The sequence below is a fragment of the Delphinapterus leucas genome, chromosome 5, assembly GCF_059928025.1.
Source record: "Delphinapterus leucas isolate spDelLeu-1000000601 "Yukka" chromosome 5, BTC_Dleu_Yukka2, whole genome shotgun sequence".
Taxonomy (NCBI): domain Eukaryota; kingdom Metazoa; phylum Chordata; class Mammalia; order Artiodactyla; family Monodontidae; genus Delphinapterus; species Delphinapterus leucas.
Window position 1 is genome coordinate 104,600,028 of NC_143133.1, and position 25,550 is coordinate 104,625,577.

The 25,550-nt window shown below is 42.0% G+C and overlaps 2 protein-coding genes and 1 pseudogene across 2 annotated transcripts in view; 1 reads left to right on the forward strand and 2 right to left on the reverse strand.

Moving 5' to 3' along the window:
• Positions 1–1,008, forward strand: part of RNF175 (ring finger protein 175) — a 59,010-nt gene extending 58,002 nt beyond the window's left edge. Inside the window, 2 exon segments of the mRNA XM_089911271.1 lie at positions 758–787; positions 789–1,008. Of these exon segments, the coding sequence (XP_089767397.1) occupies positions 758–787; positions 789–884 (126 nt within the window). The 3' untranslated portion in view covers positions 885–1,008.
• Positions 1,009–4,932: 3,924 nt separating this feature from the next.
• On the reverse strand, positions 4,933–14,321 carry TLR2 (toll like receptor 2). Its single transcript, XM_022599650.3, has 2 exons — positions 14,047–14,321; positions 4,933–7,936 (listed from the first exon to the last, which is right to left on the reverse strand). The coding sequence occupies exon 2, from the start codon at positions 7,918–7,920 to the stop codon at positions 5,563–5,565; it is 2,358 nt and encodes a 785-aa protein (XP_022455358.3). The 5' UTR covers positions 7,921–7,936; positions 14,047–14,321; the 3' UTR covers positions 4,933–5,562.
• A 1,871-nt stretch (positions 14,322–16,192) lies between these two features.
• LOC149749209 (toll-like receptor 2) lies at positions 16,193–25,003 on the reverse strand (annotated as a pseudogene).
• Between the last annotated feature and the right edge of the window lie 547 nt (positions 25,004–25,550).

The window sequence follows — 25,550 nt, forward strand, 5'->3', positions numbered from 1 at the left end:
AAGTGTGAAGAGTGACCTGTACTCGCACACAGGCTTCTTGGTGGCGGCAGCAGCAGCCTTAGCGTCTCATGCCCATCTCTGAGGTCCTCGCTGATAGCCGTGGCTCACGCCCGTCTCTGGAGCTCCCTTAAGCGGAGCTCTTAATCCCCTCTCCTCGCGCACCAGGAAACAAAGAGGAAAGAAAAAGTTTCTTGCCTCTTCCGCAGCTCCAGACTTTTTCCCGGACTCCCTCCCGGCTACCCATGGCGCACTAGCCCCTTCAGGCTGTGTTCACGCCGCCAACCCCACTGACCTCCGAAGCCCGAGCCTCAGCACGCAGCCCCGCCCGCCCCGGCGGGTGAGCAGACAAGCCTCTCGGGCTGGTGAGTGCCGGTCGGTACCGATCCTCTGTGCAGGAATCTTCCCGCTTTGCCCTCCGCACCCCTGTTGCTGCGCTCTCCTCCGCGACTTCGAAGCTCCCCCTTCCGCCTCCCGCAGTCTCCGCCCGCGAAGGGGCTCCTAGTGTGTGGAGACCTTTCCTCCTTCACAGCTCCCTCCCACTGGTGCAGGTTCCGTCCCTATCCTTTTGTCTCTGCTTTTTCTTTTTTCTTTTGCCCTACCCAGCTACGTGGGGAGTTTCTTGCCTTTTGGGAGGTCTGAGGTCTTCTGCCAGCATTCAGTAGGTGTTCTGTAGGAGTTGTTCCACATGTATATCTATTTCTGATGTATTTGTGGGGAGAAGGTGATCTCCATGTCTTACTCTTCCGCCATCTTGAAGCTCCTCGACACACACTTTTTATATGGACAAATCCTGGATCCTGGACTGGCTTCGTTATCTGGTGGCCTGGCAACCCGTGGTGATAGGAATCGTCCAAGGCATTAATTATTCACTAGGGCTGGAATAGCATGGCACACCTACCCCAGAAGCAATGTATTGCATGTTGAAATATTTTCTAATCCTTAATCCTACATTTAATATTGATATTCTTTTCTAATTTTTTTATTATTATTATTTTTTTTTTTGCGATACGTGGGCCTCTCACTGTTGTGGCCTCTCCCGTTGCGGAGCACAGGCTCTGGACGCGCAGGCTCAGTGGCCATGGCTCACGGGTGCAGCCGTTCCGCGGCATGTGGGATCTTCCCGGACCGGGGCACGAACCCGTGTCCCCTGCATTGGCAGGCGGACTCTCAACCACTGCGCCACCAGGGAAGCCCTTCTTTTCTAATTTTAGAGATGACCCCAAGAATTTAGAGAACTGAATAACAACTGGCCCTTTGTCTTGTGGAAAGAATTTAAAGAGAAGCTGAGCAATGGAATAAACAAATAAAGCGTGCTTTGCATCCTTCCGATTACAATCGTTTTCTAATCATCGCATCTGACACATTTGGTACAACCCACTGTGGACATATCCCACCTCTACTTTGGCTTACAGTGATCTCATCTGAGGCGTGTTTCAGAGGTTTGCAAAGTACTCCTCACAGACAACGTTGAGTTACAACAAGTACCTTCTTATCAGTTCAACATCTTCAAAGAAGTAGGCAGAGTTGTTAAATCTATGGTTTTAGAACAGAGTCTTTTGTGTTCTTTGTGCTTGTTACCACGTGGCAGCTTTGGCACCACAGAGCCCTTCTGTGTAGGGAGCACTCCTGAAGCCTCTAGCACCAGTGTGTTGCAGTCCACTCAATGGGCCAGAGCTACCCTGGGTTTCCTGGGGCTGCCCCATGCACTCAGCCCACCCAAGGGCTGCACTAAAGGGAAGAGAAGCACTCTCTTCTTCTGTGCCACTCTGTTCACACACACACACACGCACACGCACATGCACACACACACACACACAGTCAATCCATGGCCATACTCTGCTTTTATTTTCTTCACAGCACTTCCTGAAATCATATCATAGACTCATTTGTTTACTGTTTGTCTTCACCTCCATGAAGACTGGGAATTTTATCTGTTTTGTTCCCTACTATCTCTCCAGCACTTGGAGCAGCACCTGGCACATAGCAGGCACTCAATAAATATTTGCTGACCAAATGAATTAATCCAGCAAGAAAGAGAAAATTAACAGAATTGGGAAGACCAGTCAGAACAAATTAACCCAAGAATATGTTGAACTCCCCAAAATTAATTCATTTTAAATTACTGGTCATTTGTTAAACAGCCAACACTGTCTACATCACACCAGACATCTATTCTGCAATACGTGAAGACATTACACTTGTATGAAGTAGAAAAGAAACAAATCTATTGTCGGAAACATTGGCGTCGCATTGCAGCAACTTGGATGGATCTAGAAGTTATCATACTAAGTGAAGTCAGTCAGAAACAGAAAGACAAATACCACATGATATCACTTATATGTGGAATCTAAAATATGACACAAATGAACTTATCTATGAAACAGAAACAGACTCACAGACATAGAGAACTGACTTGTGGTTACCAGCGGGGAGGGGGAGTGGGGTCAGGTTGGATTGGAAGTTTGGGTGAGCAGATGCAAACTATTACATATAGAATGGATAAACAACAAGGCCCTGCTGTACAGCACAGGGAACTGTATTCAATATCCTGTGATAAACCATAATGGAAAAGAATATGAGAAAGAATGCATATATATGTATAACTGAGTCACTTTGCTGTACAGCAGAAATTAACTCAACATTGTAAATCAACTATACTTCAATAATTTTTTTAAAAATATCAGCAACGCACTTAATGCTATACAAAATTCCATTGTAGTTGTAACGACAATAACTCACATTAAGATTTTTCTGGTTGGTAATATTCCTTCTTGAAACTGCTCAGTGCTTCAGTATTACAACTGGCTCATCATCCAGATTATTAGAAGATTTAACTCTGCTTTATTTCTCTACTCAGCAAACATTTCAACAATTCAATATTTATTACGTACCAGGCATGTGCAAGGATTAAAGAGATAAATCAAGATTTTTGGATTTACAGGCTACAGACAAATAAAAGACCTCACAGCTGGATAAAGCACCAACTAAAAATTAGTTTTTCTTTTGTAGCAGAGCCCTTAAATGCACCTCTGATGTATTTGCCATCTGCCTTTTATGTAGAGCAGAGTGAAGACCCTTTAGGACTCTGGACAAGTAAAGCAGCATGTGTCTTCATGGAATTCTGAATGGCCCTCAGAGTTCAGAAATGTTAGATAATTACTAAACAATATCAGAAAAAAATAAAGATGCTACTTCCTTTACGCAGTTTAGGCATTTAAAACCTAGTCTCAGGGGCTTCTCTGGTGGCGCAGTGGTTAAGAATCCACTTGCCAATGCGGGGACACAGGTTCGAGCCCTGGTCCGGGAAAATCCCACATGCCGCGGAGCAACTAAGCCCATGCGCCACAACTACTGAGCCTGTGCTCTAGAGCCCGTAAGCCACAACTACTGAGCTCATGCAACACGACTGCTGAAGCCCACAAGCCTACAGCCCGTGCTCCACAAAAAGAAGCCACTGCAATGAGAAGCCCACGCACCACAGTGAAGAGTAGCCCCTGCTTGCCACAACTAGAGAAAGCCCGTGCACAGCAATGAAGACCCAACGCAGCCAAAAAATAAATTAATTTTAAATAAATTAATTAATTAAATCTAGTCTCAGTTTTGTGAAGTAATATGTATATACTACTCAGTTACCAGTGGTTATCTCAAGGTAAAGGGATAAGAGCTGATTCTTAATTTCTTTTATATGCTTTTTTTCTTGTCCAAATTTTCTACAATTTAACATTTGCAATGAGAAAAATAGATTATTTTTAAAATATTATTTTAAATCTATCAATTAACTATGAATCTTTTCTATTGCTGTTTAAATTATTGAAATTAAATCTACAGGTCAAGTCCACGTTAAATTTGTCTGGTTCTCATGACAATTAACATTGTGCTTAATGTAGGAAGGAAATAGAGGACTAAAGCAAAAAGTCCATTTTGTGTTTGGTTTCTGTGGCATCTCAAGTCTCCTTCTCCTGAACTTGTCTATTTTTTTCTTAGGCTGGGTACTCCATTACACTCTCCCAGGAGTTTGTGTGAGATGGAAGAACCCACTGTTTGGGCTTCCCAAGGACTAAAGCCTGTCCTGCACTTAATGAACTTATTTCTTTGAGATAACTTTCTGCAAACGACAGAAAATATACCCTAGATCCCTGCTAGTACTCATAACACAAAAACATTCATTTACAAACCATAGTATATAAGAGGAATTCCTTCTTGGAAAATAATAATAATAGCTAACACCTACCACAGGCACCTGTCACCCTGTGCGAGTACCCCATGGTACCCATTCTCATAGGGTTGGTCCTCATCCAGGGGCACATGCCAGTGCTTTACTGATATTACTGCACATTGACATCTATATCAGACCCTACGATGTATTTATTATTATCCCTATCTTAAGGACAGGAAAATATTTGGGATCAGATTGAGTTGCCCAAAGATACATGCATACTAACCCAGGTCCTTCTGATTCCAGACCCCAACTAACCACACAGACCCAGTTCTGGCTGAGGACTGAGCAAGGTCACTTCCTTTCACATGTGGTTCCCAGCTTAAGGAGTGAGTTGCATGAAGTCCATAAAAAGCTCCTCACTTTTAAATTTAATGTATTCACTTAATGTCTTATTATCTAGATTCTAAAAATTAACATATGGAAGTAGTATCTATCTTTTAAATTATTGTGTATCAAATATTTCTGAGTCATCGTGAAGAACCTCTAGGTCTATACTTGCTTAAAAATCTATTTAGCTCATACTTACTTTCATAATGTTTCAAAAAGAGAAAAAATCAGAAACAAGACTTTTCAAAGAAGGAAAAAGCAACATGATGCAAGGGAAGCCGACTAGAAGATGGGGCTGAAAGCAGAGTAACCAGACACTAATTAGAACTTCACACATAGTTAAAGGCTGAAGATCTGAGTCAGGGATATAGGGGGATTCTTTCAAATCCTTCAAAACTGAGTATTTATTTCATTAGTTTCATTTTCATAGAAATACATAATTTACTGCATCTTGGGTTATATACCCTCTCTCAAGTAACTATGGCTGGAGAAACTTATCAAATACCAAGAAAGACAGATCCAGTTCATATGAAAATATACCTTCTAGGGGTTTTTGTATCCTGTGAAGCTTAATGAGGACACACAGCACTTTTTTTCTAAGAACAGCAATAACATTTTGCCTTGCTGCTCTTGAGAGCAGTCAGGCACAGAAGGGACAGCTGGGGGGATGGAGAACGACCTCTACAGACATGCATGAGTCTCCTGGCAGAAAGCTGACGGACACAGTAATTTGAAATCTTCTGCTCATTTCTGCTGTTTCCTAATGAACTAAGTCATTTGGTACAGGTAATTCAGATATCAATAATGCAGTGAGATCATGATTATCTCATAGGATAATGAAAAGCCCAGAACCATGTTTTTCCAATCTGGTAGCAGTTTTTGAACAGTTTTAGTTGTTTCAGTCAGCAAGTCCTCATTCATATAGTTTACATATAATTGGGTCAGAATGGACTTAGCGTTATAACTAGTGATAGAAAGACCACCACCAGACCAAGACTGACCCTTAATGAAGGATCCTAGGACTTTATTGCAGCTCTCAAATTTAACCAAAACCCTTCCTGCTGCGTCTCATCAGCGGGCCACTCCAAGTAGGTCTTGGTGTTCATGATCTTCCGCAGCTTACAAAAACGCTGGGGGATGGCCTTTTTCTCAATGGGCTCCAGCAGAATGAGAATGGCAGCATCGTCGTTCTCATCAAAGAGACGAAAATGGGAGAAGTCCAGCTCGTACTTGCACCACTCACTCTTCACAAAGTTCTCAGAAAGCACAAAGATGGTTTTGTGGCTCTTTTCAATGGAGTCAATGATATTGTCGATAATCCACTTGCCAGGAATGAAGTCCCGCTTGTGAAGACACAACTTAAAGGGAGGTCTGAAGTGCTCCAGCTCCTGGACCATGAGGTTCTCCACCCAGTAGGAATCCCGTTCACTGTAGGACACAAAGGCGTCATAGCAGATGTCCCTGCGGGGGGCCTTCCTGGGCTTCCTCTTGGCCTGGAGCCAGGCCCACATCATCTTCATGTACCACAGTCCGTGGAAACGGTGGCACAGAACTCCCACGAGCAGGAGCGACAGGAAAAGGGCACAGCACACGGCAGACACCACGGCTGCCCTGTGGCATTCAGAAGGCGAGAGCCGGGTGTCCCGAACCCGCTGGCCCCGCACGGGGGATGGAGAGTCACACAGGTAGTCTTCTGGCCAGTCGATCAGGACCTGGGCCAGGGACTGCTGCCCCTGTGTGAAAGACAGGAAGTCACAGGAGCAAATGAAGCTGTTGCCACCAGCTTCCAAAGTCTTCAGTTTTTGAAAAGAATCAAGTTGCTCCTTAGAGAAAGTATTTATTATATTTCTGCTGATTCTCATAACTAATAATACAGGTAAAAAGGAGGCATCTGGTAGAGTCTTCAACTTATTTCTGGAAATATAAAGTTCTTTGAGTTTTGGCAAAATCAAAGAAAATGAATCGAGATCGTTATTGCTAATATCTAAAATTTCCAGTGTCTGGGGAATGCAACGGGTTAAACTTTGTATTCTTGTGCTGGATAAGTTCAAGTATTTCATTTTTCCTGGCCACTGACAAGTTTCAGGCATTGAATGAAAATTATTCTTACTGATATCAAGGTTAGTCAGGTTTTTCAGAGTAAGCAAAATTTCTCCAGTTTTTTCTAATGATTTCAAACGATTCTGCCTTAAAACTAAGGTTTTTAGTAAGGGCCAGGCATGCTCACAGGCGGAGTTTTTCAAGGTTTCTTCAGACATTAAGTTTTCACTGAGATCCAAATATTCTAATGATTTTAAATGTTGTGAAAGTAAACAAGGAACCAGAAAAACCTTACTGTTTTCTATTGTGATTCTTTTAACTTTTCCTGTGAGTGAATATATATTACTCAGATCATGAAATAAGAAAAACTGTGGAATATGCAACTTCCGTATTGTTAATGTCTCCACGTCACCTAGGTGTTTAATTGTCTCCAGAGTCAATGTCCTAAAATCACCAACTCCATCATGGGTACAGTCATCAAACTCTACTTCTAAGCCTCCAGAAACATAATTAAACAGTTTCACAACTTCAGGAAAACTTTCGTCAGTGATTTGCACATTTCTAAATGTAAACTTTTTAATCGATGTATTCGTTTCATTGATGGATACTTCTGAAAAATGAAAAGTGTTCAAATCAGTATCTCTCAGTTCTAAATGTTCTAAGGAACTTAAAATATCTACAAAAATCTCCAACAGTAAAACAGGCTGCTTCAGATGAAGAATCAGATGGCTGATGTTCTGGATTGACTTTAAACTCTTTGGCGCATATGTCTGCAGATTTGGAACATTAATCTCAAGTTTCTCAAGAAGAGTTAGCCCAGTGAAATCCTTTTCCTGAATCTCAGTGAAGCTGTTACTATTTCCTACTTTCAGGATTCGCAGATTTGGGAGATGAGAAAAAAGAGATCTTTCCCCGAGTGTTTTGTATAAATTTCCCAGTAAGTTTAAGAATTTCAAGGCAGAAAGGGATCTGAACCAGGAGGATGAGAAGTAAGATAAACGATTATAGGATAAGTCCAGATATTCAAGACTCCTCAGCGAAAAAAAAGAATCTTCCTCCACCGTGTGAATTTCATTGGCCCCCAGCCTCAGAGTCCTGAGGTTCACACACCTCCGCAGGTCGCTGTTGCTGACATAGGTGATCTCATTGCTGGACAGGTCAAGGCTTTTCACAGCTGCCGTGAGCCCTGAGGGGATGGAGTTTAAAGATCTGGAGCGGCCATCGCAGACACCAGTGGGGTCACAAGACAGAGAAGAAGCCTGATCAGAGGCTCCTTCCTTGGGGAGGCTGATTACAGACCCCAAGACCCACACTGTCCACAAAGCAGGTGGCATTGTCCAGTGATCTCACCTACAAAGAAAAGAGGTTCAAATGAGTGATTGTGTTTGACAGCATAGCTTAATTCCAGTTCTTGAGAAACGTTTTGTAAGATGTAGCACGTGCGTACACACACACACACACCAAGACATAACTGACAGGGAAATGGAATGTATGAATAAGGATAAGGATAAAAAATGAATTCCCTGACACATCCAGCAACAGACCGCCACTGAACAATGACTTAAAGGCACAGTACCATCTAGGAATATGCAGCAGGACCAAACGTGGGTTGAAAGATGAAAGTAAATGAATGATGGAGGATGAAAAAGCAAGCAGTTTAAGGGCTAGGCTTAACCATATGCATTTACAATCTCGTATTTGTGTACTTCAGAACTTATATTGGAGCATGCCCCTTGCCTGTCCTGATGCCCCCATGAGTTAGAGATCTCACAGTGCCAAACCACAGCTCTCCTTGAACAACTTTCACTGAATACAGCTCCAGGTGGAGCATGCTCTTTAACCAAAAGAAAAAGGTCCCATGCTTGTCAACCTGTCTTGCACTTGGCACTAGCAGGTGGAAGGGGTGCTGAGAACCCCAGGCAGAGCAAGGTGGTTTGTTGGGCGGAGGGACAATCAGACCATCAGAACCTTCTCATCTGCAGTGAACTAAGTGCAGGAAGCAGTATTTGACTTAGCACATTTTTCAAAAGATCATTTTGGGGAAACAATCAACAGTATTACCTTTGCCAGTACTCACGTGTCCATCTAAGTGTCAGCCTGTTTCAGGGCTCTCTAATCTGATCCAATGTCTATTTGTCTATCCTTGTACCAGTAACACACTATATTAAATATATGACATATCTTCATATCCAGGAGAGCAAGGCCTTCCTCCCTGTTCTCCTTTAAGTGAGTTTTAGTCTTGGTGCTTTGCATATTCTTATAAATTACAGAATCAGCTTATCAGTTTCAAAAACAAAACCCACTGATTTTTTTAAAATAACTTTATTTATTTTATTTTTGGCTGTGTTGGGTCTTCGTTGCTGCACGTGGGCTTTCTCTAGTTGTGGTGAGCAGGGGCTACTTTTCACTGCAGTGTGCAGGCTTCTCATTGCAGTGGCTTCTCTTGTTGTGGAGCACAGGCTCTAGGTGCGCGGGCTTCAGTAGTTGTGACACTCGGGCTCAGTAATTATGGCTCACGGGCTTAGTTGCTCCGCGGCATGTGGGATCTTCCCGGATCTTCCTGGACCAGGGCTTGAACCCGTGTTCCCTGCATTCCCAGGCAGATTCTTAACCACTGAGCCACCAGGGAAGCCCAAACCCATTGATTTTAGTTGGCAATGCCATGACTCTATAGATATTTTGGAATTATTGACATCACTACAATATTGAATCTTTCAATCCATGAGCAATCAATCCATGAGCATGATATATCTTTCCATTTATTTGGGTCTTCATTACCACAATAATGTCTTATGATTTTCTACACAGAGGTCTTGAGCATATTTTGTGAGGTTTATTTCTAGGCATCTGATACTTTTGAAGTTTTGAAAATAGTATTACTTACTTATATGTGGCATATACCTATATATACAGAGAGAGAAATTCAATTAAGTTTTATATATCTACCATGCACTGAGCAACCTTGCAAAACTAAGTCAGTAATTTCACAGTTTGTAGATTCCTTTCAATTTTCTACATACACAATCATATCATCCAGGTATAATGATGGTTTTATTTACTTTTTCCAATCCTTATACCTTTACTTCATTGTCTTGATTGGTGAATGTTGAATTTTATCAAAATTTTTTTTTATTCCTGTAACTATTGAGATAAGAACATTTCCTCCTTCACTTTGTTAATAAATATTGGTGACTACAATGGATAAATGTGTTAAAGCAACCTTGCATTTTTAGAATAAACCCACATTCGTCTGGATGTATTATCCTTTTTATATATTGCTGGATTTTATTTATAATATTTTGTTTGGAATTTTTTAATCTATATTCAGAAGTAAAATTGCCCTACAAATTTCTTTCTCCTAATGTCCTCATACAGTTTTTGTTGTTGTTTGTTTTTGTTAAATACATTAATTTAACAGCTACAGAATGATTCAGATTTTCTTTATATTCTTTTGTCAGTTGTGTTTTTCAAAGAATTTATCATTTTCTTCCAAATTTTCAAATTTACTGACATAGTTGCTTTCATCCTCTTATTGTTTTAATGTCTGCAGGACCTCTATTCTATTCCTTAGATGATATTTGTGCCTGCTTTCTTTCTCAATTGTCTTGCCAGAGGTTTATCGTTTTTATTAGCATTTTTTTAATTTATTTATTTTATCCATTTATTTTTGGCTGTATTGGGTCCTTGTTGCTACGCGCGAGCTTTCTCTAGTTGCAGCGAGCAGGGGCTACTCTTCGTTGCGGTGCACGGGCTTCTCATTGCAGTGGCTTCTCTTGTTGTGGAGCACGGGCTCTAGGCACGCGAGCTTCAGTAGTTGTGGCGAACGGCCTTCAGTAGTTGCGGCACACGGGCTTCAGTAGTTGCAGCGCACAGGCTTAGTTGCTCCATGGCATGTGGGAGGTATCTTCCTGAACCAGGGATCAAACCTGTGTCCCCTGCATTGGCAGCCAGATTCTCAACCACTGCACCACCGGGGAAGTCCTATCAGCACTTTTGAATAATCAACTTCTCACTCTACAGAGCCTCTATTTATTTTCTATTTCATTAATTTCTACTCATATTACTATTTACCTCCTTCTGCTTTCTCTAGATTTATTTTACGGTTCTCATTCTAATTTCCTGAGATAGATGCTTCCTCATTAATTTTCAGCCATTCTTCATTTCTAATATATCCATTTCAGGTCATGCATTTTCATCTAAACACTAGTTTAGCTGTATTGTCCATGTCTCTTTCTCTTCTGTTCTTTCCATACTTTCTGTCTCTTCAAGTTTCATTCTAGGTATTTTCTTCTGATCTATTTTCTAGTTTATTTTCCTTTCTTCAGCTATGTTTAATTTACTGTTAAATCCATCCACTGCTTTTAAATTTTTTGATTATTACAGTTTTCATCTATATCATTTCTATTTGGTTCCTTTCCACTTCTGCTATGTCATTTTTATAGTTTCAAATTCTCTGCCAGATTTTTCAGTTTTGTCTTTCATTGCGTTGAACACAGTTAGCACAATCTGACAGCTGCAGAGCACTTTTGACAGCCTTAGAAAGCAGGGAGTTAAATGTTAAGGTCTGGGGCAGTCACGGATGGGACAGATAAGGCTGAACTAGAGGAAAACAAGTCCTCACAGGTTGCATCACAGCTTTGATTTATCTGGATGGCTTGGGCAGCCTTGATTTCTGAATATGGACTAAGATTATTTCTGGAACGCTAGTGCTCATGGGTACCTACAGAAGCAAAGGAAAATTTTCTCCAGAAGAAGAAAACATCATCCTAGCCCTTACATTTCTTTCTAGAAACAATTTTTCAAATAGAATGTCCAGTAAAAAATGAAAAACAACTGGGCACTAACGAAAGCAAGGTGATAAGCATGAGAAAAGCAGAAACAGAAGACAACAGAAACTAACCCATAGAGGCCGCAGATCTAGCATTGTCCCCACCTCTAAAACTGACAGGGTTAAGATGAAATGGCTATTACTATTTGGCACTATGTCTATCCCATTGTCTTTCTGCTTAATTGGTTGTTGAAAAAAAAATCCTCTTAGTATAATTGTACTGGAGAACCAAAATTTACCTGATTTTTTCCACTTTGTAACATATTGCACAAATCTTAAGAAATCTATACCAATTTCTGGCTAAGATTTAAGGTCAAATACGTTCATTTTTTATTTTTCCTGGCTTTTTCTCTTTAAAACATAAAATTTATAAGAGCAGAGATCTTGGGCTATTTCATATACGTATTATATGATACCTGTTACGTGGTCGGTTTTCAACAAATAATAATTATTGATGATGCTAAAACTACAGTTAACAGCTTGACACTTTAGGTCAGAATTGCTTGTCTCTCCTCCCATTTCCCCAATACACTACAGGAGGGGGCAGAGAACCCCTCAGTGTAAGACACTGAGAAAGGGAAGGGCGATGGCTCAAGTTAGATGGAGTGGAGTCAGATCTAATAAAGGCTGTGGATCTGCACAAAGTATAAACATCATCTGCTTAAAGAATTCAGAAAGTTGCCAGAGTGGTGAGGAATTATTAGTCCAAGACTTGGGATAGGATGGAAGTCTGAGGAGTAAGCCCGGTGTTAGGGGCGACTTAGCTGAGAGGAAGTTGAAGCCCTGCGGCCCAGAGTGAAACCAGGAACAGACGCCCACTTTAGGGCGAGGGCTGAGATGCCTGGGTGAAGCCAGACTAGAGAAGGACTCATGGCCCAGCGCATGGTAGAGAAGTGACAGTGGGCTCTCCATAAAGCCAAGCACAGAGAAAAGGCTACGCCATATGTGAACAGGGGCCTCAAAAATCTCTGACCTCTGACCCAGGGTCTCCACCTGGCTAGAAGCTAGCCTCCTAGAAATCTCCCATAAGAAATCAAAACCCAGGCCTGCCACATATGCTGGTGTGGATCCAAATATTAAAAGATATAATAACTAAGAATTTTTCAGAACTGAAGAAAAACATAAATTTACAAATTATAAATGCATATTGAATCCCAAAGAATAGAAATTCCTCATCTAGCCCCAAAACAATGGAATAACAGCCTCAAAGGGCTGAGAAAACATACCTGTTAGTCTAGACATCTATACCCAGTTAAAAAATCATCCAAGAGTAAAGATAAGACATTTTCAGACATTTGTAGACCTTCATTGAAAGAAGTACCCCAAAACATATGTTCTTCAACACATGGAAAATAAACCAGGTAAGAGTAGGCAACAAGAAGCAACAAGTGGATTTTTTTAGTGTAACGATAGATAAGAAAGACAGCACTCAGAAACTCAGACATGGGTTTCCTGCATGAGGAAAAAGTAATGTAAATTTTAAATGACATTGTGGAGATAAAAAAAAATTTTTTTTTGACAAGCAAGCCTATTTGGGAGGAGTAAATACAACTTAGATTTACTAAAATATCTTTATGAGGTCACACCCAAGGTGCCACATACAATAAATTATGCTCAATCACTGAAATCAAAACAAGATATTTAACCAACCAAGCCAAATTCTTAAGTAAAGCAATGAAAAAAAATAACTGATGGCTTAGAAACTTCCAAAACATGTTGTCAACTTCAGGTAATTTTCATAAAATTGATACATTATAAAAAGTTTAAAGAAGACACAAAGGTTCTCTGCTTAGAACAGGAAGAAGAAGAAACTTAAAATATTGGTGAACAAGTCATTTTCAAGTAATCAGGTCAGGATATTTGCCTTTTTCTTTTCTTTTCTTTTCTTTTTTTTTTGGTGTCTACTTTCAAGTCAGCCATCCTATCTCCCAGTTGCTTTTTGGTAAAGATCTGAGTTAGTAACCGTGCAGACAAGACCTTCTGCAAGATTACAAGCATCTCACCCGGCTGAATTGTTTACACCATGAACAATTTCTCTCTCTCTCCCAGCCCTTTTTTTTTTTTTTTTTCTTTTTTCAAACAGGAAAAACACTATCCTGGCTGACATCCAAGTTCCAAACACAAGTTGTCATTTATAGACGTTGACGAAGTTTTAATGGCGTGAAGCCCCCCCGGAGCAGAGACCAGGCTCGGGGTTGGGGAGCGAGAGTCCTAGGCAGATCCGAGTCCTGACCCTGTCCCATTGCTGAGCCCTGGTGGCCGAAATCCCACCTTTGGAAGTTGGGTCCCAGCGGTAAGCAGTGAGCGCAGACGCACCGCCAGCAGGACGCACCTATGCAACCTTGAAAGCCTCTACCTGAACCCCGTCACCGCCGCTCCAAGTGAAGGGGGCAGGGGCGACTGGGGCGCCCTGAGCCGCCGACGAGAGGGCTGCCCTTCGGAAACTGGAGCCACTGGCCACCCCGCCTCCCGGAACGCGGCCGGCCGCAGCGCGGAGCCCGCGGAAGCTTCCCGCGGCGCCCCATCGGAGGCTGGATGGCCCCGCCAAGGCCCGCGGGCACCGGGACGCCAAGGGCTGGGCGAACCTCAGCCGCACCCCCGTCCCTTTCCGTGAGGTCCCCGCTTCTCTTACCTCGGCGGGGCGGGTGTCCACATTGCCGTGCGGGGCCTAGCAGACGGGGCTGCAGGAGCGTCGACGGCCTCGGGGCCGGGGACTCCCCCCTTCCCCGGGCCCGCGCCGCACGACTGGGGTCCCGGGTGCCGCCGACTGGGAAGCGAGGATGCCCGGCGCCCGCGTCCGCGCCTCGGCCACCCTGGGACCCTGCCCGCCCGGTCCGGGAAGGGCTGCGGAACGAGGAAGCCCGCCGAGCGTATTTTCGGCCCGATGTATCCGGAGAATGCGCAGCTGCCGCCAGGCCGCGCCTTCTGCGAGACGCTTAAGGCCTCCGCGTGTGATTTCCCCAGCACAGAGTTAGATTTCGAAACCAACGAGAAGGCTTATTACCCAACCGCTATTTTCTTGAAGCCTCGGGCACCCAAAGCCTCTTACTGCCCTGAAACACGCCGTCTCCATTCTTCTGCGTCCTTGGACGCCCAAATTCAGGCTCACGAATCATGCCTCTCATCCACCTCCCACCCCCACCACGACCTTTTAAACACAATTTCCCGGTCAGTATATCTCCAGGGTCCACTTCCACCCGCAAGTCTATTCTCTCCTGCATTAAAATAACTCACCAGTCACTATCCAAACCAACGTAGCAAGATTTTGCCTGAAGAGCAGATAAGGACAGCCCAGATTTTTAAAAAATTTCAATCTTGTGGCGGTCCCCTGGTGGTGCGCTGACTTTCCCTAGCACCCACCTCCCATCCCTGCTCTTACCGTGAAAAGATGTGGGCTCCCCCTTATGTCTAAGATTTTGAACCTAAGTCCTTCCCTTGCGCGTTTCCATCCCTGTTTCTCAAAATGGGTAATTCCCAAAACGAACAGTCTTAGATTGGCTTTCTTCATTGCCACAGAAACTAGTGAGACATGTTTGTAAGGGAAACTAGCTACCTTTTCAAAATTAAGCTGCCTTAATATTCATAAACTATATTTTATTTTCATAATTACATTTGACCTTCCCAAATTGAGATTGGAGGCTGAAGAAGCATTCTAGTTCCTCTTTGACACAGGAGGAAATGCCATGCAAATTCTAAGTGGCAGAATTGAGATTTGAAACCAGAATTTTACCCTAAACCCAGGGTTCTTTGTGTTACCCTATTCCACATGCCTAGTCTTCATCAAAGGCTCCAGCCTTAGGCAAACTTAATCTATAGGCATGAATATGAACTTGAGGGGATGGAGTCTGTTTTTCCATACAGTTTACTGATTACCGTGGGGACATTTCTCTGCAGCCCTGACCATCCAGGCTCTCCAGCTGTCTGAAACACTTTCTTCTTATTACTTCAAAATCTCCCCCTCCCTTCCTCATGATTTCTCAAGTGTGTCCTTCAGAAAACTTCTTTCCAATTTTTTGCCCTGAAACTGAAAACCTCTGTTCTTTCTCTATATATCTTTTCTAGTTGAGCTGCCTAGATTGACTGATGTTATTGCTTTGTAATCCCAAAGTTGATTAGAATATTCTGACAAAGTTAAGTAGAAATTATGTATTTACCCACAACTTACTACCAGTGTCATCTACATGCAGTGTATTTTTCTCTACACTCTCAGCAAAGCTATTAGCACCTTCTACTAAGGCACATCCTTATACGTGTTCAGTTCTTCACGTTTTCGAAGCACTTTCACATAAATCTTTTCACCTGAGTCTTATAATAACACGTGAAATAAATAGTTCTGATATTATTACGCCTTCAGTTCAAGTGATTAAAGAAATTGCCTCAAGTCATATGGCTCAGAGCCAAGTGGCAAATCCCAGGTTAGACTCCAAAACGCCTTAGCTTCTTTTCAGTATAAGACCTCCTCTAACTGCCTACACAACTTATTTTTTTAAAAAAAAAGTTAGAAAATGAACACAATATGAAAAGATAATTCGGTAAAAAGTAATTCTCATGGTATCTATTTTTTGAGAATCTGACTGAAATTCTAAAGTGAAGTTATCAAAAAACACTGTCTTGTTCACATAAAATATTTTGTAATAGAGAAAATAATAAATATATCCGTCAAAAATCACTTAATGAAAATCTGCTGTAATCCTTGCACTAATACACAGATTGTTGTACGCAAATGCTCATTCTTCAAAATTTTTCTACTTTGAAGAGATTTCAATAACATCTGTAACTTTTGAAGAATACTATTTATTAGTGCCTATGTGAAATGATAATAGTAAAACTCTGAATCAACATAGAGCTGAGTTTTGAAACCTGAGAATATTTCATTTAATAGATATTTTTCTTTTAAAAACGAGAATTGTCCTTCAACTGAAACCCTTCCTGCTGGGGATGGCCTTTTTCTCAATGGGCTCCAGCAGAATGAGAATGGCAGCATCGTCGTTCTCATCAAAGAGACGAAAATGGGAGAAGTCCAGCTCGTACTTGCACCACTCACTCTTCACAAAGTTCTCAGAAAGCACAAAGATGGTTTTGTGGCTCTTTTCAATGGAGTCAATGATATTGTCGATAATCCACTTGCCAGGAATGAAGTCCCGCTTGTGAAGACACAACTTAAAGGGAGGTCTGAAGTGCTCCAGCTCCTGGACCATGAGGTTCTCCACCCAGTAGGAATCCCGTTCACTGTAGGACACAAAGGCGTCATAGCAGATGTCCCTGCGGGGGGCCTTCCTGGGCTTCCTCTTGGCCTGGAGCCAGGCCCACATCATCTTCATGTACCACAGTCCGTGGAAACGGTGGCACAGAACTCCCACGAGCAGGAGCGACAGGAAAAGGGCACAGCACACGGCAGACACCACGGCTGCCCTGTGGCATTCAGAAGGCGAGAGCCGGGTGTCCCGAACCCGCTGGCCCCGCACGGGGGATGGAGAGTCACACAGGTATTCTTCTGGCCAGTCGATCAGGACCTGGGCCAGGGCCTGCTGCCCCTTTGTGAAAGACAGGGAGTCACAGGAGCAAACGAAACTGTTGCCACCAGCTTCCAAAGTCTTCAGTTTTTGAAAAGAATCAAGTTGCTCCTTAGAGAAAGTTTTATTTTCTTGCTTACGTTCCAAGAAGAAGGAAGTACCTGGGAGCATCTTCGACATGTACCTGAAAATGTAAAGTTCTTTAAGATGTGACAAAATAAAAGACTATATTGCTAACATCTAATATGCCTAGTGTCTGGGAAACATTGAGTGTTAGATTGTATAGTTTGACACTGGATAAATTCAAGTATGTTACCTTTTCTGGCCACTGGTAAGAGTTCAGTAAAGAACCAAGTGTACACTGACAAAGATCAATGTTAGTCAGGTTTTTCTAAAGAAAGCAACATTGTCCCGAGTTTATAGATTATTTTGTCTTAAAATTAAAGTATGTAGGGAGAACCTTTGAACTGATGGTTTCAGTTATTCTCCAACCATCAAATGTTCACTGAGGTCCGAGTATCCTGTGGATTTTAAATATTGAGAAGGGAGATATGGTATTAAGCAAGTTTTGGCAGTTTCAACTGTGAATATCTTTAGTTAATATAAAAGCATGTTTTTAAAGTTCTGTCATTGTGGAAAATTCTCATAGCTAAGCTCTGTTGTTATTACAGTTTCTGTTGGGCCTGGTCTGATCATGGAATCGCAGCCATCCCATTTTCCATTTTCCTGAAGTACAGTCTTCCAGTTCTATATTCAATAACTGATTTTCAAATCTTATTGTTTAATTACTTCGACTTGTTTTACTATTAGTTTTTTCACTGTGGGCCTGAGTGTAAGAGTGTCTTCTGTTACTTGTGATCTCATATGAAGAGCAGTATTTCTGAGTTCTAAATATTTTGGAAACTTGAAAGATTGACAAAACCTTTCAGAGTGAAATTGACCTCTTTATATGTGGTCAAAAGGTACAAATTTCCAGTTATAAGATATATACTTCTGGGAATGTAATGTACAGCATGGTGACTATAGTTAGTAATACTGTTTCAGTAATACTGTTATTATACCTTCAAAAGTTGCTAAGAGTAGATCTTAAAACTTCTCATCACCAGAAAAAAATAGTAACTATGTGAAATGATGGATTTTAATTCAACTTATTGTGATGATTATTTCACATTATATATACGTATATCAAATCATTATGTTATACATCTTAAACTAATACAATACTACATGTCAATCATATCTCAGTAAAACTCGGGCAGGGGGTACACATTGAGATACCACTACATGCCCACTAGAAAGGCTAAAATGAAAGACGGACAATACCGACAATACCGAGGATGTAGAACAACTGAAACTCTCACGCATTGCTGCTGGCAATGCAAAACGATACACCCACTTTGGGAAAGTTTGACAGTTTCTTATCAAATTAAATATGCACTTAATGATGCAACAATCTCAATCCTAGGTAATTACCCACGAGAAATGAAAAAATAAGCCCCCACAAAAGCATGTACTTTATTCAGAGCTAGAAATGACCCAAATATCTATCATCTCATGAACAGATAAAGAAATCGTTGTATGTGTATACGATAGAATACCACTCAACAATAAAAAGGCAGAGCTGCTGAAATATGCAAGAATATGGATGATCTGAAAAGAATTATACTAAGTGAAAGAAGTCAGACACAAACAAATACACACTATAGAGTTCATTTAAATGAATTCTACACAATTCATTTAGATTTAAATTCTACACAAAGCAAAACTATGACAGAAAGCAGGGGTATCAGGGAGCCGGGTTGGGGAGGGGATTGACTGCATAGAGGCATATGGGGACTTTTGGGGGTGATAGAAATGTTCTGTATCATGATTGCGATGGTGGTTACATGACTGTATCTCTTTGTCAAGTTCATCAAACTGTACTTTTTATATTGATAAATTTTATTATATATAAATTATATCAATAAAACCGACTTTAAAACATCCTCTTCTCTCCAAGAGCAAAGGATGGATATATCAGGCCTGCAAAATAGAGGAGCTAACCTTTTGCTTGCCTTTTAGAGAAGGAAGGAGAAAACACCTAATTTCTCTAGCAGGTCATCCTGCCTTGCTTATAAAATGTCTCCTTTTACTTTAATAAGTTTACATTAATTTCTCTCACTTGCAACAAAAAGAGACCTGACTAAGATATTTCCTGATGGAAAGAAAATTGTTTCTTAAGTAACTCAGGAAGTCCAAACTACCTAGAAATATAAAATCTTCTAATATCATATTCAGATGGTTTTTTCCCTTCTGGAATGCTCATTTTCAGCTTTCTGCCTTGGAATACCACTCCACGTGTAATCAGAGCAATTCATCACCCAAATTTTACAAAGTCCATTCCAGGACTAAACTCATCAGACTATAATGATTCCAGAAATTAAGATGTTCCTAGTAAGAATGGTCTAAATGTTCATTTTTTTAAAAAAGAAAGGAAGAAAGAAGAAACAAAGACCAATAAAATCTCTTAGAGTAAAATTGACTGCTTCATCTGTCAGCCCAAGTGACTGGTCTTCTACATTGATTTCAGACTTCTTGGTACCTAACTCCAAGGATTGGAAGCATCAAACTTAAGTTAATTCAGAACAGAAAGTCCATAAAAGTCTTGGTATTTTTTTTTAATTTAGAGAATCTGTGACTATTTCAGGAATCTAAAACTTGGGAAAATGAAAAAAGAGAGGGAAAGAGACTTTACTTCAAGTTCTCTGATGCACTATCCCAGATGCAAAGGGCCAAACCATGAAGATGATATATGAGGTAAGTTTGCATAAGTTAGGTCCAAATATACAAAACTCTCAAGGCCAATGCAAATAACTTTCATCTGTTGCAAGACTGGTAGTAGATGATAGAAAAGGAGATTTCAAATTCACACACAGCTGCTGAATGTGGCTAGATGTAAATTTCATGAGGTCATGGACTTTGTTCTCCTTTGTGCAGGGAAGTATTCCCAGCCCTGAGAACACAGTAGGCACTAATCAACTATTACTTGCTTTTTTAAAAAAATATTTATTTATTTGGCCGATTCGGGTCTTAGTTGCAGCACGCGGGATCTTTTGTTGTGGCACGAGGGCTCTCTAGTTGCGGCACGGGAGCTCCAGAGCGTGTGGGCTCTAGTTGTGGTGCACAGGCTTAGTTGCCCTGTGGCATGTGGGATCTTTGCTCTCCAACCAGGGATCAAACCCGCGTCTCCTGCATTGGAAGGCAGACTCTTAACCACTGGACCACCAGGGAAGTCCCAACTATTACTTGTTGAGTGGTGGATTGACATGCCTTTTCAGAGCATCAGTTGCATCTGGAGGAATGGAGTATGGACATTGCAGACACAGGTGGGCCTGCAAAGGAGAGAAGTCTGACCAGTGGCTTCTCGCCCCAACTTCCTACCCTTGCCGCACAATAGCTGACCTTGTTTAAAGACGAGAATGAAGAAATATAGTGTGTTGTTTCCAAGCACAGAGTCAGACAAAACCATGAGCGAGCAGCTGGTATCATTTTAATATCTGTATGGCCTCATCAGTCAGGCAGAATATGAAAAGAAGGCAGAATTTTATCAATTTCTAAGTTCTTTGGAGTGCCTTGGGAAATATATTGAAATATCTTAAGAATCAAATAACTGCTAAATCCAACCATGTGATGTGGCAGTCTGGGTAGAAGTTGCTGCCTTCCATGTGCATGGAAAAAATGAGCTCATGATAATAACTCAGAGCCAGGGACATGAGCTGTGTGACCACTGCCTTCTCTAGGTTCAGTCCTGTTACAAAGCATAACTAGGGCTCAGTGTGTACCAGTCACGGTCACAGACAAGAATATTGCCAGCTTCTTAGGCCATATCATTGGCCACCTCTCTATGAATGAATTCCCAAATTATGTATGATGATGTAATGGTTTCCTACATGTGTGTAAGTATCTTTCAAAGCCTGGAGGTTGCTGTCTTCTTGGCCATTGTATGGACAGTCATACTTGACCCAAAAAGTTTCTGGATGCAATCTCTGGAAGACTTATAATTAGTATTTATATTAATATTTTGTGTTAAGGAATCTATGAATATTTGGGTTTTAAAGACTTGTCACATTTTAAAAATTTGGTGTGTTAGAGTCAAGGTCAAGCTTGTAATTCCAACTTAAAATGTATATTTTATTTATACTTGTGATTTTAAGTTGAAATTTTTCATTGTTTGTAGAAACACGGATTGAAACATTCATCATACATTGAAACATTTAAGAGAACTTAAATTTTACCATATTTATAAGTGTATTAGTTATATTAGAATTGTTTAAGAACTCAGGAAAGTTTTACTAAGTCAAACGATTGACACTTAAAGAGAACATCAAATATATTACATTTATAAATGCTGCTAAAATTAATTAAAAGTTTAATTAGCTATGTTTGTAAATGGGACCAAACAAAAGCCAAAGTCCCTTTTAAATTGATGTTTAAATTTAGTAGATTTACGAATAGTTAGTCAAACCTAAAAGCTTAAGGAAGGACAAGATTTTTAACTTAGCAAATTTAGTTATTTAGATATTAAATCATAAAGCCAAAGCAAACTCCTGAATTATCTCTTCTGCAGACAAAAAATTATGAGGACTTCTTAAAAAAAAAGCCAACATTGACAAAATTAAATTTGTCACCAAAGAAAAAATTTGCCATGTGTTTCCTTCCTCTTCTACTGCCTATGGCCACGGCTTCCTCCGGCCTGAGTCAGTTACGGCCTCATCTTCTGGTCTGATCCTGTGTGTCCTGCCAGTGTCCTTCTGCTCCTCCCTCAGCTATGGCTTCCTTGAGCTGTCAATCACTGGAACAGATTTGACTGTGTATACATTATTTACCATGTGCCAGCTCTAGCCCTTTTAGATTGCTAAGAGATGATTTGTACTAAATGTTGGTTTATATGATGGGATTAAATCTATGGGATTAAATCCATGGTTAGGGTTAGGGTTAGGGTTAGGGTAGGTTAGGGTAAGGCATCATCAGATCCAGGAACTCCACTCCCTGATCAAATGTGTGAGTCACTGACTTATCTCCCCAACCTTTTGTAAGAAAACCAGTCCCTCTGAGGCTCCCAGCTCACATACGCCATTTGCCCTCATGCCCTCCTCTGTCTCTCACCATCTGCTGACCTCCTACTCCCTTCCTCTCACTTGTCGAAGACTTTGGCATCTGCTCACAGACTTCTTCTTAAGATCTTCCAGGAGCCCAGCTGCTTCATTGTTCACAAAGATGACCCACCCATCACCTCTCGGTTCCTATACCCCCTCGTCCCCCAAGCTCCTCCCCTGCACTACCTTGGTCTCTCCCTGGACCCGGGGATTACAAACAGTTGTCCAAGTTCAAAATGACTAACTCAGCCTCCTGCATCTTGCTCAGAGTCCACTGGTCCCTCCCCTTCCCCCAACCCATTGGTCATCTCCTGCCTTGTCTTTCTTCCTTATTTAGTGTAGATTCAGGCCAATGCCTGGTGCAAGCTGGAGCTCACAGGTGGAAGGGTCAGCAGAACCCAGGGTTCCCATCCTCTAAGCATTCTGTGGAGAGTCATACTTGGCCCCAAATTTCTGGTTCGCTGGGTTCTTCCCCCTTTTTTACAGGGAAAATACCAGCTTGGGTGAGGCCACCGGATGGTCTGAATATGCATGCCTGTTGCACAGGGGCACTGGGGGTGCCAGAAGGAGGTCTTGGGGAATTGGGATGATGCAGTCTTTCTTACCTCAGAATCTCCAAGACACCCTTACCACCCCCGCAAACCCTCTTGCCAGTAGCGTCACCAAACACGGAGTGGAAGGAGAGGGCTTTTCCCTCCCCCCAATCTCCAGGAACCTTCCCTGCCCTTCCGTATGAACAGCTGGTGTATTCTCACTATCATGTAATGGCAAATAGTGTACAAAAAGCTTCAAGCCCTCTCACCCCTGAGTCAGATCACCACTTCTAAACAGAAATTCTAGAGCCATCACTCTCTTTTCCTTATGTTCCTATTCCTCCTGTGTGACAAAGTCCTAAACCTGAAAGGTCCCTATGGACTTAGAGGAGACCAGGCACTCTTATTACGCTTTTCTAGCCAACCCACCTCACCCTCCACCCTCCTCCAGCCACTGGCATTCTCTGCCTCCCCACATGCTCTCGGGGATGACTTTGCCTCTTATTTCGCAGAGGAAATTAAAGCCATCCACAGAGATCCCCTCAACCTCTCACTGCTGAGCTCCTACCCACACCCACCCTCCCCTCCTGCTGCAGTAGGAGAGGGCTCCCTCCTAGAATGGCCGCCAGCCCCACCTGGTTCAGTCGAGACGCTCCCTCCCTGCCATCTCAGGAACCACGTGCTGCTTAGTATCCTTTCTCTCTCCTGTATTTTCCACCGCTCCATCTCAACCAGATCATTCCTACCAGTGTTTACACATCCTCAAGTCTTTTCCATATTTATTTCAAATAAACAAACAAAAACAAATTCTCATCTCCCTCAAGCTTCTCTCTCTCTCCTCCTTCATAGAGTAACTTCTGGAAAGAGCTCTTTATACTTCCTGTCTGTTTCCTCACCTCTTGCCCAGTCTTTAGTCTACTCCAAGCTGGCTTCCACCCCTATCACCCCAACCAGCACTTGCAACGGTCATCAATGACCGCCGTACTGCTAACTCCCAGATACATTGTATTCTTCCTGTTGCCTAACCTGTCAGAACAAATCTCCTTGCTGACACTCCTTCCTTCTTTGCTTCTCCCTTGGCTTCCATGACCCCACATACTTAGGCTTCCTTTTCAATGCTCCTTTACAGACTTATCCTCCCTTACCCTGTTTCCCAAGTCTAGGTCCTAGGCCACTCCTCACTGGCTGCTTTCTTCCTAAGGAGTCTCATTTATTCTCATCTCTATGCCAATACCTCTCAAATTTAAGTCTCCCATGCAGACATCTCATCCGAGCTGCAGACCTAGATGGGCAACTGCCTTCTGGAGACATGCGTCCACGTGGATGTCTCAGAGCATGTCCACTCAGCATGTCCAAATCTGAGGTCATGATACTTCTTGCCAAGTCTGGTCCTCTCTTAGTGTTTTTTATTTCAATATGTGGCACCACCGTCTATCCAGAAGCATCTGCTACAAGATTTAGTTCTGCTGATTTTACCTCGAATCCATCCAACTCCTTTTACTCCCACTTCCATCAACCTAGTTAGAGCTACCTTCACCTCTTGCCTGGACTATGAAAACAACCTCCTGCTGGTCTCACCTGCTTCGCCTTCTCCGTAGCTCCTTCTTCACGCTGCCTCTGGAGAAGCCCCCTCTAATGAAAATATCATGGGAGCTGCTTATGTAATTTTAAATGTCCTAGTAGTTACATTTTAAAAGGTAAGCAAGAAACAGGTAAAACTGATTTTAATTACACTATATTTAACCCCAAATATTACCATTCCAATATGCAAAGATTATGAAAAAAGTAACAAGATATTTTACATTCCTTTTTTACACTGTCTTTGAAATCCAGTTTGTATTTTACATTCACAGCACATTCCAACAAAGACCAGCAACATTTCAAGTGTTCCATACCCATGTGTAGCTAGTAGCTACCATTACTGGACAGTAGAGATCTAGAATGATCTTTTAACAATGCAAATCTGATCATCTCACCCCACCTCAAGTTTAAAATGCTTCTGTGGCTTCCAAATTGTTCTTTGGATTAGGATCCAAGTATTTAACATAGGCTACAAGTTCCTGCAGGGTCTGTGGTGTGGCTTGTGCTTCAAGTTCTGGTCTCTGCCTCTTCTCACCCTCACCGTCTGTGTGCTGCCACATCAACTACATCAGACTTCCAGGTTTCCAGATCCACGGAGTTTCCACCCACCACAGACCCTTTGCATATGCTGTTCCCTGTGCTGTGGATACCATCCTCTACTACCATCCCCACCACCATCACCAGCACCTCCACCACTAGCACCAGCATCCCCACTGCACCATCACCACCACCTCCACCTGCACCATCACCTCCATCATTACAGTATCACCAACACCTCCACCTGCACCATCACCACCACCTCCACCTGCACCATCACCACCTGCCATAGAGACTCTCACTTCTCCTTCAGGTCTCCACTCACTTTCACTTCCCTTACTCTTCAGCCTAGATATGTGTTCCTTTCCTTCATAGCATTTAGCTTAGTTTGTAACTATATCCTCCCACATGTGTGATTAGTGCCTGTCTCTCTCATGAGGCCATAAGAAGAATTGTTTAGCTCACTATTGTATTCTCAGTGCTTACCCAGTGACTTGTATATAGTATGTGTTCAATAAAAACGTTTGAATAAATAAATGAATAAATCAAGATAATGAGGAAATAAAGAACCATAAAATGGGGCACAGAATAGAGCTTGAAGAATGGAGAAGTCAGGGACACTGTCAACGTTGGCAGGGAGGCTCCGAAGCGGGATGGAAGGGCGGGAGCAGATGCTATACTAAGGCTGATCTTGTGTTAATGTCTCCACTTGAAGTTTAATGTATGTTTGTTTAATGCCTGAACAAGTCTATGAGGCAGCCATTATCTGCATTTTAAATTTAAAGAGGCTCAGAAGGGTTCAGGACTTGTCAAGTGACATAAGTAGGATTGGAACCT

What these genes read in the sequence shown, in the direction of transcription:
- TLR2 (XM_022599650.3), bottom strand. Translation starts at nt 7,920, where the DNA reads ATGCCACCTGCTTTGTGGACAGTGTGGGTCTTGGGGTCTGTAATCAGC.